The following is a 15,471-nucleotide window of genomic DNA, read 5'->3' as shown; positions in this document are numbered from 1 at the left end:
TTTTTTCATCCATCTTCCTTTCTGTTTCTACCACTATCCCTCTCTCCAAGCCCAACACAGATGCAGCAGATGGAAGCTCAACATGAGTTTGGTTCTGCTTGAGGTTTCTGCTTGTCAAAAGAAAGTTTTTCTGTGCCACTGCTACGTGTTTAATGTTGGGTCTTTTTATAAATGGAAATTGATTGATTAATTGATACATTATATTAACATTTAGAAAAGCTGTGAGCTCATGCAAGGCTCTTCTTTGGGAATGTTATTTGCATCTGAAATTGAGCAGCTGCATCCTTTAACAGAAAAATGCAAGATCCAGAGTCAGACCATGGTAAGGCTTTACCTGATTCATTTTCCCAGTATCACTGCAACCCTTTCGACTCACAGTTGTAAGAAAAAGACTCCTCCGGAGGACTTTTAGTGTGTGTGGATTTCGGCCCTCTCCGCGGACAAACATTTTTGCTGATTTTTGTTTTATATATTTTTTTAAGGAAAAATTGCAACCTGTTTTATTCTAACAGCCAAGTGAATCAATCATAAAGAATCTGACATGCAAATGTGCAACATCTCTTTTGGAAGCATTCTGCTAATCACATCTTATGGCACCTAGCCCACCACAGCAGTTTGATATTATAAGCCACTCTTTACGGAGAGTATATCTTCATGATGACAGTCCTGTTTGCTTATGTTGGTTACAAAGAGAGATAATTGACTGCAGTCAATTTGGTAACCATCTGAAAACTCATCACAGGAGCTTTAAGCGTCTTGTGGATATGGTCTTCTAAGTGAATCCTCTCTGCTATCAGGACATCTTTGTTTTACTTCCTTTTAAAACAGATATTCAAAATCTTTCATTCTTTCTGCAACTATATTGTTGTCTCAATGCATTTGTCTATTCAAAAATTCATCATTTAATGTTTAGTTTATGTATTGAGCCCTTCTACTATCAGTACCCTTTAAATTATTTTAAACATGTATTCAGCTCTTATGTATTCATTGTTTTTAGTATGTTGCTTTGCTTATTTTCCCTTTATGCCTAAGCTGCTCCAGATCATTTGCCCCAGAGAACTTAAGGTAGTTGTGTGAATTGAATTCATGAAAGAAAAAAAAAGGTGATGTAGCTGTGCATGGCTTTTAGTCCTGTCAAACACACAAATGCAAGAAAAAGAACAGGGAAGATGACACACTGAGCATAAAAAGGTCATCATTGTGCTGCATTTGAATTTCAGTTGTTTTTGCAGCCTTTGTAAAGTGCACCAGCATTTTGAGACATGCTTTCCCAAATTGAGGAATTAATTATTACATTTCAACCAAGACTTTTAAAATGGTGAGCTAAACACTCTGCATGCAACTGTAATGAAAACAGTTTTGAGTACTTGCAACATTGACATGTGAATGAGACAAAACCACAATGGGCCAGTGTTTTACAGTACTTTTTTATCTTGTTGGAATGAGAGCTTCTGTTATGTACAATAGAGGACAGAAACAAATGTTACAGAAATCATAAATATTCTCCTTCTCCAAACTATCTGTACTTATGGCTGTCTGTGTCTAGTCCTGCAGATGATTATTTGATAATCAAGTCCATCCTCTCTCCACTCCATGTCAGTACCAGGCAATAATGACCACATCAGTTATCAACAGATAACTGATGTGTGAATTCAAATCCAACAATGAGCAGACTGGCTCCTCCCTCATGGCTAACTATGAGTGACCACTCGGCAGGATAAGAGAGGGAGGCGGGGAGAAGAGAAAGGATGGGAGGCCGTTCCTGCTGTCAAGACATCATGTGGACGATCCTCAGGAGGATTCAATCTTGCAGTGGCGGTGGGAAGAAAGCGGGGTAAGGTTGTGAGGAGGATGTAGAGAAAACTTAGGACACTAAAAGCAACACAACCATTTATCTTAAAACCTGAGCCAATACATGGCACTGCGCATTCTGTTGTAGTCGGGCAGCTGCTCAACAGGGCCTGTGAGTGGAAAGAGGCAGAAGGACAGATTAGAGAAATGTATTACAGCATAGACCCGACTTCACTGTGGAAAAAACAGGACATAAAGCATCAGGAACTCACCAACAGCTGCCACAGCAGGACACTTATCATAGATGTATTTGGAACAGACATCACGCACCAACCTGGGGGTCACAGCCTAAAGGAAGAGATGAAAAAACACATGAGAAGTCTTATCCTGAACGCAGACAATTAGACTTAAGAGCAGTTTTTGTTTGATTGTTAACTCACATCTATGCGAGCGTCCCACTCTGCGAGAGGAATACGCCGTCCGTAATTCAGGATGTGTCTGCCAATGTCATCACAGATTGGTGTTGTTCCTAAAAGAATAACAGAATTGTAACTTGGGGATTCTGAGGAGTGGATCTGTGTGTTCAATGTGAAAGTATGACAGATACATTACGCACCATTCAGCTGTCCGACCAGGCTGGCCTTCAGAGCAATCTTGCCTCTAGCTACATCACTCTCTGTCACAGTTGTACACAGGTTTATCCTGCGGAGCAAGTCAGAAGAAATATGTGCATGTCGTTTACAGTTACAAGAATACATGATACAAGTGTAGCTTTCTATGTGGCTGTGTACATGTCTCTGTCCTGGAGTTCATACTGACCAGGCGTTCTGGGACCAGTGCATCATGTCTTCAATGTAGTTCTTATCAGTCACAAAGTGAATACCCAGCAGGCCAGTATCGCTGTAGGATGAGTGGAAGGCCTGGAAGCTGTGACACAGTTTCTCCTCGACTGCCAGACGAGCCAGACGACTGCTCAGATGCTACAGAGAAAGAAAGAAAAGTATGTTCATTTATTGATGCTTAAATTCAAAGTTTGATTATCACTCCTTGTTCTGAGTATTTTATAGTGCAGCAGTAAAGTGTTGAAGTTTTACAGCAACATTGCTCTAAGTTATAGATATAATGAAACACAGCAGAGAATTTTTTTTATTTTGATGTTCCTCTCGACAGGTCCAGAGACAGGATTGAGAACCCTGACCCAGGTTTAGAGAGGATTACAGTCTACCCCTTAATAATGGCCACTAAAGACATTTTAAGCCTCAAGTGGGCAAAGCTTACAGGGGACATAAGAGATGATTTTATCTTAGTTCCAACTAAAAAAAGTTTGTACAATAAAACATTTTTTTACCCTTCCACCACCATAGGTGAGGTCAAAGCTTCCGACGATGGAGTTGGCCACCATGAGTGGCACAATGTCTGGGCTGGCAGCACTGGCCCCCTCAACCGCAATAGCAACGTGTGCCAGAGGCAAACCATCATCACGCATACGGATCTGGTGAGAGGTAAGCAACACACAAACAATTTACCATGACAGTGAAGAAAATCTCTACTTATGCTCTGTCACAGCACTGAATCAAATCTCATACAGCAAACTTTAAACAGCTGCGTAGCTCTGTTATAGATGCATTAAAAAAACAACAACAACAAAGCAGAAACACTGACAAATCATCACACCTCACTGCCCGTGAATCTGCATGGTGACACCACAGGGACAGCATCTCCTTCATACTCAAAAGACACTCCACTGAAGTGAGTCTTGGCCAAGCCGACCAGCTCATCGTGGCACACACCTGTCAAGTGAATGCATCTGATAAATACCACCTCATTCTGGTTAAAGGTAAAAAGTAATATGATGCCTTTGACATGCTTCGTCAGGCAGCATGTCAAAGGGAGGAGGACTTACCTCCAGCAGCAGACAGCACCATGCGCGGGGCTTTGTAGTGGCTGTTGGCATAATCCACTAGGTCCTGGCGGGTCAGAGTCCTGGGAAAAGTTGAAACTATAAGTGCTGGTAACTTACACAGAGTGTTTATTATCAGGGCTGTTACTTTATTACATTATGATGAACTAAGGCTGTTGTTTGATTAATGTTGTCTTACTTCTGAAGCAATAATAATCATTGTTACAACACTCTCTGCTTGTGACAATAATGGGCCTTTAATGAAAGTGATACCAAAATTGTCACTAATATTTAGAAGTGTGTTTGCGTAGGCAGTTCCTCTTGCCTGGCATTGTTGGAGGGTCCCAGCACACTTTGTCCCAGAGGAGTGCCCTGGAAGGCCGTGGCATGCAGCAGGTCCAGGCAAACCTCCTGCAGGTTACTCTCGACTTCCTCTAACTCGCGCAGCACCACAGCTCTCTGCTGCTCAATCTCAGCCTCACTCAGAGAGCAGCTCTGCACCACCTCTGACAGCAGCTCCACAGCTGACAAAACGGAGGAAAACAATCACTGTTCACAACTTAAAGGAGATACGCATGCATTTTGTGCTGTGATAACATAAACGCATGAGCTAATACACACTAAAATAAAAGCTGAAGTTATTGGGCTCATTCATCAGACGTTTTGCTTGTCAGTTTATTTATGATGCTTTCACATCTTCACAGCAATGTCCCTCAATTTATATAAAGCATGATAAAAAATGTTTCACTGCTTATATGAAAGTCATCTCACCTTTTGGCAGGTCTTTGGCCAGCGTTTTCATGTAGTATGCTGTGTGCTCCCTGGAGGTGTAGGCGCTGAGGTGAGCACCCATAGACTCCACCTGCTGCTCCAGGGCTGTCTGAGGATGATTCTTGGTTCCCTGGAAATCAAAAGAGGTAATGTGACCAGGAGGAACAGTGTAATTCAATTGATTGACAGGTAGATAGAGGTGCATCTCAACTAATTAGAATATCATGAATAAGCTGCATATTTCCCATCAGCTACTCAAAAAGAGATTTTTGGTAAAAGAGTACAAACTAACTGTTAAGAGTATAAATGAACACACTCTTCAGAAGTTGAACATTTCTGTATTTTAAATCCTTTTTGGTAGATCTTTGTGAATATTCTAATAATGTTGATATACTGAACTCTAATGAGGTATAATCATCAAAATTTAAACAAAGAATGACTTGAAATACTTAACTTTTTGTGTTATGTATGTAAAAAATATGAATGGTTATCTTAACAAAGCAATTTATAGCAAAAAAAAACTTTTCACAATGTTCTAATTTGAGCTGCACTTGTATATTTACATCTCTGCATGGGCTGTTTATGGATAGAAAGTTTCTTATTGCATGTAACTCTTCATCTCAGAGAAAATGTTTTCCTTTACAAGAAAACTCAACAGCTGGCTCATGTGGTCTTGAGCTCTTCTGAATCATACCTTAAAAGCCATGTGCTCCATGAAGAAGCCTGCTCCGTTGTTCCTCTCACTCTCATAGCGACTGCCAGCACCGATCCATAGTCCAACCTATGACAGTGATGGCACATGTATCACACACTAATTAATTACAGTGAAATGGTGAGTCTATAAAAGGCCATCATAACCCTGTACATTGTAATATATTCCTTTTCCTGCTTTCTTACAGTGCAGGTGGCATGTCCAGTCTCCTCAGATGCGACCCTCAAACCATTGTCCAGAGCAGTGAGGCGAGTTTCTGGGGCTCCAAGCAGGCTCTGGGCATAGCTGACTGAAGCCTGTCCACGCCTCAGAGATAGCAGGATGGGCTAGAGACAACAAGAGGCAAAAAGTCAGTTTAACATTTCTAAAACAAGAAATACAAAAAAAAGTTAGATTTACAGGAACATCTGGCCACTTTTAATACTGGGAATCAACTAAACTCTCATTATCTTGGATGTGAAAGCTTGAGAGATGTGAGACATAGTTTGCAAATTACAAATAAGACCTTTTATACAGCTACAACTGGCTTACTGGTAAGACTGTTTTTCGTTTTCGTTCCAAACAAAGTATGTTTCAGGTCCTGTTTTGAACTGTTTTGACATCTTGTGCCACGTTGTAAAACATGCCCCATCAAGAGTGGGCAAGGACAACACGTAAACATAAGGATGGCAGGTTTTAAGATAAGATAAGATCCTCCTTTATTTGTCCCACAATGGGGAAATTCATGGAGTTACGGCAGCAAACAAAAAGGTGTACAGTACAAGAGTTTCAGCAAGAATATATATAGAAAAGAAATGTTCATCAAAGATGACAGATTGGCCATAATTCTCCTGTCAGCAACCACCTCCACAGGGTCCATGACTGATTATTGACACAAATTATCCACCAATCCTCACTCTTTCCCAACAATTTTGTCATCACTGGCACTAACAAAAACAGGATTTCACTTAGAGATAATATGGCACTCTAAGCAGATTTAGATTAGACTCTGTTTGACATTGAAGGGGCATTTCCCCACAAAGTTCTTGTCACATGTCAAAACATATAAAAGAGTCCAGTGGTTTAGTAAATCCACCACAAAGCATTGTGAAATGACAGGCTGATATTCTGGAGCAATAGTGGATAAATATTGTGTTTAACTAATATTGTATTAGTATCAAAACATTCATGAATGACAGCATTGATCCGGTATTTGCTCTGTTTCTATATATGGAATCCGCCTAAGCTAATGCTACGGTGGACATTGCACAACACTGTTACACACGTCACATTAATTCAGCACCACTGACTATGCGGTATTCAACTCAGTAATCGACTTGAGATTCAGCAACATAGGAAACAATCTAATGATTATAGTTTTGAAGTGCTGACTTGTCAGTGTCAGGTTCCAAAGTCACCATGCTAACTCTTCTAGCCCCGGAACTCAGCCGCAGTGTGAGGGCAAGTAAGGACAAGAGACAAACACTAAGGACGGTCACCTTGTCAATGTCCTACTACGACTGAAACGATCGGCAACTGATGCTTGTAGCACATATTACATGTGAATACAACACACCAGATAGATGATACAAGACGTATTGCCACATCTGACAAGTGACCTTGCATTCCCTTCTGGCTAACTAATGCTAACCTGGTAGCTAAGCACTCTGAGACTCTCTGCTAAGCTAGCAGGCAGTGAATCTTCTTCGATTGCTTTAAGTTTCCCACAAAACCTAACGAGAAACCAAAATATGTTTAAGCGTTCCTGCGTAGACATATTGAAAATACACAGCCTCACAATAATCACTCACACTGCGGTTTTTTGCGAGGGTTCGACCCACGGTGCTCCCGACTCTGCACACGGACGCCGCCATTTCTAAGTCCTGTTACAGAAGATAGGAGTCAGCTGTTCTCCCCATAGGTTCTCCCGTGGAGTGTCTTCTTCGTCTTTACATTGCATTGTGTGCTCATCAGCACGCTACCGCCACCTAGTGCTCATCTGAGTGCAGGAGTGTGTTCCTTTATTATACAGTCTATGGTCTATTCCCACTACATTTTAGTTTTAGTAAAAGAAACATTCAGAGACACAAATCACGCTTACTCTTATCTCATTCTCTCTGTGCCAATATTTGCAGTCCCTCGCTATTTTTCCTTACACAGCGTCTCAGCAAACATGTTGGATGTTGCTCATGTCACAGTATCAAATAATGCATTCTCAATACTATTTTCTTTCCTCTGTTACCAGCAAAGGAGCTTTTTATGTTGAATTTTCAAATTTGAAAATTCAGAGTTGAACACGCAGCTGGTTGTTTGACCAGTGTGGTTGATACCTTAATATTAAAACAAATCACATTACTTACATCTGATGGTGGAATTTGTGGCTCCATCACAGTACGACTTACTTAAAATAACATTTGGATGCTCAAAGGAATAAACTTTAAAAAAAAAAAGAAAAAAAAAACACATCCTGCAGACATCTAAATATAACAAGCTTGTCTAATTTTGGTTTGGTGGTGTAGATTTACAGCCCGCTGTAGTTTGATGTTTATACTACAGTCTGTAAATAGTAGACAACACATTTGATGCTAAAGTCAGTTTACCTTTCTTTAAGTTATATTTTGTTATTATTTTTCATTTATTTATTCTATAAGTGTTATTGTTTTGATTTATACACATATTCACTTGTCTATTTGTAATTGTATTCTTTTGATGGATTTGTCTTTGTCAGATCGGTTTCTTTATTGTCATTGTTTATTGTCCTGTGTGGATAATGTGTTCTGTCAGTTATTGTGTTATGATGTTGTAAACATGTGAAAAATAATTTAAAAACTTTGGTCGTTTAAAAAAAAAAATAATAATAATAATAATAATTTCAGAAATGTAAGATTATTAAAAAAAATGACATCGATACAAAAAAATCCATAGTTTTCTGCTACCATGTCAAGTCTGTGAAGGTTCTCAGTAATCCAGGTCATGGTAATACAAAGCCTGATCCAAAAAGGCAACTGGAAGTCTACTAAGTCCAGTTGCCTTTTTCGGATGACCTTTGAATTACTTCCCACCATTATAATTTTGCTGTATTGATCATTGAAAATAAGTTTTATAAATTCAAATGTACACATTTTAGTACTGTAGAGTTCAATCAATTATGAAATATTTTTAATTGAAAAAAGGATGAGTGAAATCAAGACATGGGAAATCATTTGATCATTATTTTAATGTGAGGTAGACCATAAAAAACCTGCATAGACAAATATCAAAGCAAGAGTGCATTTGATTGGCTCAAGCCGTTTTTGTTCTTAAAGTTTTTTCAGCAACAAAGTCATTGCTGGCTGCTTGTGGAGTCTTTTGCAACATTAATCTCCAGGGGCAAAGGAAGACTTCAGGATTTTTATTTCTCTGAGCAAACTTTTGAAAACTCTGGTCTCAGTTTGGAAAAAAATACAGTGTCAGCCGGAGCACTGATTGGCAGTTGGATGGATTTGTTCACAGTCATGGGGAGGTGGAGCATTTCAACAGAGACAGGCACAACTGGCTTAAGTGTAAAAGGAGGTGGTGGCTGAATAACCCCAGTGCTGAGCTCAGCACTCTTAAATGGCCTCTTAGGTGAAGGCTTCACTTTATCCGCTGCTTGTTCCTTCTCCTTGGCAGGGCCCCGGTGTTTCAGTGCTGAATGGTTTAAGGACCTCAGAGGAGGAAGTCTGCATGGGCATTTGATCTTTGAGCCCTCAACAAGTAGGTTGACTCCTACATACTGTGGCACGTCTACAGCCGCCTAGAGACCAAAAGGGACACAAAAAGGTCATATATTTCACCTTTAAATTTGGGCAACTTAGATTGAGCCTCTCAATAGGAAGGGTTAAACTCTTCCTTACCTGTCTATATATAAGCTGAAAGTCTCCAGTGTTTGCAGTGCGATCTGTTCTTCGATCCAGAACGACGCGCAGTGTGTCTTCCTGCACAGAGGCACAGAGTCGGGCTGTCACAGGGGTGGAAGGGGCCATCGTGGGACTGACATTGATTTCTATCAGCCATGGACGCAGGTCACAGCCTTGAAAAAAAAAGTCATGTTAGATAATTTACTAAAGTAATTATGATGTGATGCTAGCTGAAACCTGCTGTATAATTTATACGGGAACACAATACAGCATGTCTTTTATTCTTGATCTTATCTTACCCAACATGAAGTCAGCACCATAGAGCTCAAAGGTGTTTTTGCGTGAATCTATCAGGTCCTGCGTTGTCTGTAATGCTTGGATAACAGCATTCTTCATCCCTGGGACTACTACAGCTTGCCACTGGGCTCCCTGGCCCTGGCTGGACAGATATGTTTTGAACTGGTCGTCTGACCACATGTTGTCTGCCGGGATGCCTTGATGCCGTTGCTGGGAGGGCCTCAGGTGCTTCTGGATTGAGTTGTTACACAGGTGTACGGAGCTGAGAGAGTAGATAAAACAAGATTGGAAAGCAAATGAGAGTAGTATGATGAGGATAATGACAAGATGGTGCTGCAACCAGGTTACAGAAAATCAATGTTAAGAAGTTAGAGCTCAACTATGGAACAGGCAGAGGTACTCTTGTATATCCTGTAGGTAGGCAGGCGTTCAAACTGCAGTTTGAGGTTTAAATTGTGGTGGGAAAAATATAGACATGATAGTATGTTGTTCTTGCTTTGATCAGAAGCTAGAAACATTCACACATACCAAACCTCCTGTGATTTGCATATTGTTATCTGTTCCCATGGTTGAGGAGCAGACCATAAGGTGAGAAGTCAGGAAGGTGACTAGGAAGCAAGAGATGATAAGAAACTCTCTTGTTTGTCTTACAGTTCTTTGAAGATGCTTAATGATGTGTTAATATTATTCTCTGAAGAGAATAAGTAACGTGTTGTATCTTCACTCTGGGTCAGTTGTGCAGACCTTGTCTCGGTTGTTAGATCACTCTGCCATCTGACCGCTTTGCAAAGCTTACTGAAGGCCGGAATAAAGCTCACAAAGACAAACCGTTGTTGTTTGAGTCTATCATTTCCAGATTTCCACCACAAAATCTTGCTGAAGTAAAGGAGTATTTCCTGCCATTTATCACTCCAGATTTCTTTCACTTTCCCTTTTAAACGAATGTTCAATTGTTTCACTTCTGCTTCCTTCTTTAATTTTTTATATTTAAACCTCTTTTTTTTATCAAGTATCGATTTTAGGTTTGTAAATAATCTAAACCTCTGAGTGACTCTTTGGAAACAATAAGTGATATCAACCCCTTAGTCCAATGTTACCCCGTGCCTGCTATCAGTATCTTACCTGTCAAGTGTATCTAGTGAGTAAGGCTGCGTAGAAAAACGCAAGTAGCATTTTTTATAAAGCCACACAGTCAAAGGGTTCCAGTCTGTGACCAGGAACCATTGTCGCACATCAAATTTGGTGCCATGGACCAGAAAGGGGCGCTCCAGGTACTTCTGCACCACCCACTTGCTTTCCTTAATCAAGGTTGGATCCCTGTCCACCAGCTTGAGGATCTGATCCAAACGCTTGGAGCATTTGATGCCTGAAGGGAAGGTGTAACAGGTCAGTCAAAGCTATCACAATGTGGTCTGTGCGATAGTCTACGTTTTCACCTCTGCCTCTCGACTTGGCCCCAGGTTTGATGATCCATACGTTGTGTATGCCCTGTATGTCCAACTGTGGACTGACCTCCACCAGCCTCTGAAGCATTGCTTTGCAGGTGACTACAAACTCATCAGTGATCTGGACCTCTGCCCCTCCTCTGAATATAAGAACAGACAGAGGGAAGGTACATCATGAGATATTGAAGTGTATATGAACTTTCCATTTTCTTGCTATTTTTTCTCTCTCACTGTACTCACTGGACAACCAGGCAGTAACTGTCAATGAACTCTGTCCACTCCTCTTTTGAAATCAGATGTAGTGTGTCCAATTTCTTGTCTATGTCGCTATGCTCCAGACTCTCCAGGAACTCCTGGCAAACTTTGACCGCAAAGTCAATCATTTGGGAGAGGACCACTTGTTTAGACTGCCGCCTGCTTCGTTTCCGCTGACCTGATGACAAAGTAGGAAAGTAAGGTTTCTCTTTCTTTAGTTACACTGAGAAAATATGCTGTCATGTGAGAGAAGGTGATACCCTGAACAGCCCGAATGTCGTGGTTCTTTGTCTGTCCCTGTTGGCCCTGGGCTTTCTCCACAATGTACTTTATCAGACTGGTGCAGGCTGTCCTCCTGTAGTCCTCTACTCAAAGAGACAGAATGGCTTAACAAAAGGAATGAGGATGCTGGAAAAATATGAGCAAATCTGCAGAAGGCTTTTAAGTTATTAAATTATATGAGACCAATAAAATCATGCTTCTCATCCTGTGCTCCTAGTCTGTAACAGCGGGGGAAGAAGGTATCTGGGTCTGCATCAAACCAGTGCAGGTTTCTCAGGTTCACACACAACCCCACCTGACAGACACAAGACAAATTTGAGGTTTGGTCAAACACTGGAACACTGAGGAGGAATGAGGTGGGACTACTGATATTGGGTTATTAATGTACCTTGGTGCTGAAACTGCCAGCCTTGGCAAAGTGATTTATTATCTGTTCCTTTTGCAAACTGTTGGAGTTGATGGCATCTCTGCGGTTGGTCCAATAGAAATGGACCATTTCATTCCGCACCAGTCGAGACTGGATGAGACAGGGGAAAGAGTGAGAGCTAAATCTTATAAACTTCCGCACCAGACCTGCTTTATATTCAGTTAGACTAAAAGAGAGTTCTATTTTTGTTACCATGAGATCGTATAGTGCATCTGAATTCTGCTCTCCTTCGACATCGTCTGAGTTGTCTTGGTTGGAGAAACAGAAGTAAGCAATGTTTAGACACGAACAAAAATCTAAAAGAAAAGTGCCCTCTACAACAATCACACCTGAATCTCTCTCACCTTCATCATCCTCCCCAGTGTCATTAGAACTGGCTCGGCCCTCATCCCTGAGTCGCCGGCGAGCATGTTGCCTTGGGTGGTGTGCACGCTGCTCAACCCAGCCTCTGGCCCTCAGTGCTGCCCTGATGACAGGGTAAGGACCCTGGACAGAGAATACTTTATGCATCTGAGAGAAATTAAAGAGAAGAGTGTCAGTAATGGACTAATGGTCTGACATGTTCATCTTTTGATACATAGGTTTTGCATTTATCTGGTTAACCCATCCTCACAGCTTTGTCTGCATGGGCTTTGGCTGTCTGCAGTCTCTCTGCGTTAAGAACAGGTAGGTTGGCAGGTAGGTTGCTCTCAGGAGATTTAGCTGACACACACACACACACACACACACACACACACACACACACACACGCACACACACACACACACACACACACACACACACACACACACACACACACAAACATTTGTTAACAATGTTTTAGAAGGAAAATTACACTGTTAGTTGCCTGTAAATCTCATGTGAGATCATATATTTTGTGCAGTACAAGGATCACTACATGAAAGACTGATATTATTCAGCATTCTTGTTGTCAGCTTGTTGTTTACCTACTTGTTTGCGTGTTTTTGCTTTTATCTTGGTTGCATTGCAGGACCACAGCTGAGACCTTCTGGTCCTTGAATGAGCCTCTAGTTTCCCCTGCTTTCACATTAGCTGCTTCTGTAGGACAAAGAGTATTTCAGTATAATGACTCAGCCAGATGCCCACCTGTAAATCGTGCATGATAAATTCAGCCCAGCCTTGTTCAGTGGGATATCATGATAACAGTTCGCAGTTCCCTTCATACGAAAAGAGAGAAGAGGAATTTGCATAAATGCCTGATTGTGTTGTGCAACATGTGAAACAGCATTTGCATCTGTTATCTGTTTTAAAGATATCCACACAGCTGCTCATGAATATGCACATAGAAAATTGAGAAAATATACCTGGACAGCACACAGATGTGATAAATATACAGCTACATCATGGTGATGACTTGGCAAAAGACAGTGTGGCTGAAGCTTAAGGCTTGACATCTTCAGTTGATGCCAAAAGGAGCAAAGTCATGAAACTTTAATACAAGGCCTCTGGTTCAAACAGTTAGCCACCTGTCCTGGACATGACCTCATGTTTAATTCAGTATTTTCTATATATCTACTCCATCAGCACAGTCCTTGAAGTGTGAAGTCAAAGTCAGCAATGACCATTCTTTTGTTCCAAATTTGAAACCAGTCCCACAGCAGAAAGTAACAAGGGGAGAATTAAGACTTTTCCCTGAAAAAAGCCCCAAAACATGATGTAAGCATAAAGTAACAAAGTTGGAAAATTTGCATTTTTTTTCTTAATGATTTATGAAATGTCAAAATATTTGGGGGTACTGGTTGTTCTTGTGCTGCAAAATAAAAGGATGGAACCACTTTTGAAGAAAATACAACTTAGGGACTTCTATTCTTATCTGGTCCTCGGGGTGTTGAGACAGTGACAGTGTTTCCTCAGCTGATTTCTGTCTCTCACCTCTGTCTGGGCATGATGTGCTGTGTCTATCAGTATGATGTCTCTCCTGGCCCATCTGGACAGGCTGTCTGGATCTGGTGGCTTTCATACTAACATCACCTCTCCTCTGCTCAGCTTCATGGTTCAGTCAGACACAAACTATAGCAGAGGACAGAGTGGCAGCTTTAATTGCAGTCCAAATATGTTGCACAAAAAATATTCATACAAAATGACTGTGACTCTGTAGACATCTGCAGTGGTAATGCATCTCTGACTTTGGTTAACTGATCTAAAGGATATGACTCTCAAAGCACAGTGGACTGTAAATTGGGTCAAATTGCTGTGCAGGAGACAGCTAGGCTACACCTGTCAAGTTTGTGGCTAACACCCCAAGCAGGTAGTGATACTCAGGTGTATTTCCTTCAGTTACCTGTACAACAGAAGCCAAAAAGTGGATACATATTAAGATTAACTACATCACATTACAGAAATCCACAAAGGCTAATTATCCTATAGGTTATTCCATGGAGATCAAGAGCCTTTGGCACATACATACAATATGAACAGATTAGCACATTGAATGACAGGTTGCACGTCTCTTTCTCAACAGACCGTGGTTATCTAATTGCAATAGTCTTAAAAACACACAATAAACGTTGCTTTATGTAAAACCACCAACAGTGTCTCTTCTACCGTCATAATAATCAGTAACATTTTCCCACCTTACAGTTGCCACATCATTGTGAGGTGTTTGTAGAACTACATCTTACCTGCAGTGGTCCACAGGTGTGTGAAGTCCGGTGCTGCTTGTGATTCATTGAAGAATGCAGTGTGCGCTTTCGACGCTTTCGACCTGTTTATTGTTACCACGGCAACCTCCTGACGCTAACATGAGCTGACATGTGACTGTTTTATAAAACTATCCATGTACGGTTGATTTATATGAATGATTTTTAAGTACTTTTTTTAATCATCAGTGTCTGTTTCTCATTCACTTGGAACGTGAGACGGCCTATTGGGGTTTATGCCTGAAGTTTTTTGTTTTTTGGAATTATTATTATTTTTTCAGTTTGTTATACAGAGCATTGACATAAAAGAGAGAATAATGTTCATTTCATCTGCAGTCCTCCGTTTTTAAAGATTATTAGAACTAAATACAACCTGGGGGAGACATGTTTACAATAGAGTGAGTCAGAAACATTTCAGGGAGAGATAAGTGACAGATAATCACATAAAAAAAAAAACAGAAAACAAAAAAAACCCATGTAATTAGCTAAGACAAGACAGCATCGGATCCTTGAATGGTATCATCAACAAATTCTGTCTGTAGGGGTTTTACATACTTAATCCACTTGGTCCAGAGTTTAATCCGTCTGACGTCGTAAACAGAAAGTAATCCTTTCCATAACATAAATATAATTTACTATATCAATCCACTCCTGTATTGTGGGAGGTTCAGGAAGCAATAACCAGCGCCTCGTAATGGCTTTTTTTACAAACACAACTCAAAACGGTGAACAGGAATTTATAAACAGGCCTCGTCTGAAAATCTACATCTCTTAAAAACAGTGCAGTAAAGGGGCAGGTCAATATTAAATACTTTTTCATATTCTCTTGAACACTATCCAGAAGGGTCTTAACCATAGGTCTTAACACTGGACATTCCCTTGAAGTTATTTTAACATCGAATACGCGATTTCCCGATGCATTCTGAATAAGATAAACTTTGAATATTGTGCTGTAGTCTATCTAAATAATTTGACTTGTAAAAAGCCATTCATTTTCACTGAACGTGTTGTTGTAATCTTAAATGTTTCCCTCTGCTCCGTTACCATCTTGCCCATAGACTGTAAAGATCTTGC

The 15,471-nt window shown here is 40.6% G+C and overlaps 2 protein-coding genes across 2 annotated transcripts; both read right to left on the bottom strand.

Moving 5' to 3' along the window:
- Positions 1 to 1,408: 1,408 nt before the first annotated feature.
- On the bottom strand, positions 1,409 to 7,098 carry LOC117815897 (cytochrome b-c1 complex subunit 1, mitochondrial). The gene is made up of 13 exons (XM_034687916.1): positions 6,965 to 7,098; positions 5,360 to 5,500; positions 5,157 to 5,243; positions 4,463 to 4,592; positions 4,017 to 4,215; positions 3,695 to 3,774; positions 3,466 to 3,581; positions 3,140 to 3,283; positions 2,611 to 2,771; positions 2,408 to 2,493; positions 2,232 to 2,320; positions 2,064 to 2,139; positions 1,409 to 1,961 (listed from the first exon to the last, which is right to left on the bottom strand). Exons 1-13 carry the CDS (start codon positions 7,025 to 7,027, stop codon positions 1,897 to 1,899), a joined length of 1,437 nt encoding a protein of 478 aa, XP_034543807.1. The 5' UTR covers positions 7,028 to 7,098; the 3' UTR covers positions 1,409 to 1,896.
- Positions 7,099 to 8,352: 1,254 nt separating this feature from the next.
- Positions 8,353 to 14,511, bottom strand: LOC117816117 (tubulin monoglycylase TTLL3-like). The gene is made up of 15 exons (XM_034688279.1): positions 14,380 to 14,511; positions 13,631 to 13,768; positions 12,689 to 12,796; positions 12,351 to 12,439; positions 12,082 to 12,247; positions 11,930 to 11,985; positions 11,699 to 11,827; positions 11,494 to 11,605; positions 11,289 to 11,393; positions 11,014 to 11,206; positions 10,765 to 10,913; positions 10,451 to 10,694; positions 9,331 to 9,590; positions 9,029 to 9,204; positions 8,353 to 8,928 (listed from the first exon to the last, which is right to left on the bottom strand). The coding sequence occupies exons 2-15, from the start codon at positions 13,716 to 13,718 to the stop codon at positions 8,545 to 8,547; spliced, it is 2,259 nt and encodes a 752-aa protein (XP_034544170.1). The 5' UTR covers positions 13,719 to 13,768; positions 14,380 to 14,511; the 3' UTR covers positions 8,353 to 8,544.
- Between the last annotated feature and the right edge of the window lie 960 nt (positions 14,512 to 15,471).

The sequence above is a fragment of the Notolabrus celidotus genome, chromosome 1 (assembly GCF_009762535.1).
Source record: "Notolabrus celidotus isolate fNotCel1 chromosome 1, fNotCel1.pri, whole genome shotgun sequence".
Taxonomy (NCBI): Eukaryota; Metazoa; Chordata; class Actinopteri; order Labriformes; family Labridae; genus Notolabrus; species Notolabrus celidotus.
This window is presented reverse-complemented; position numbering and strand designations above follow the sequence as displayed.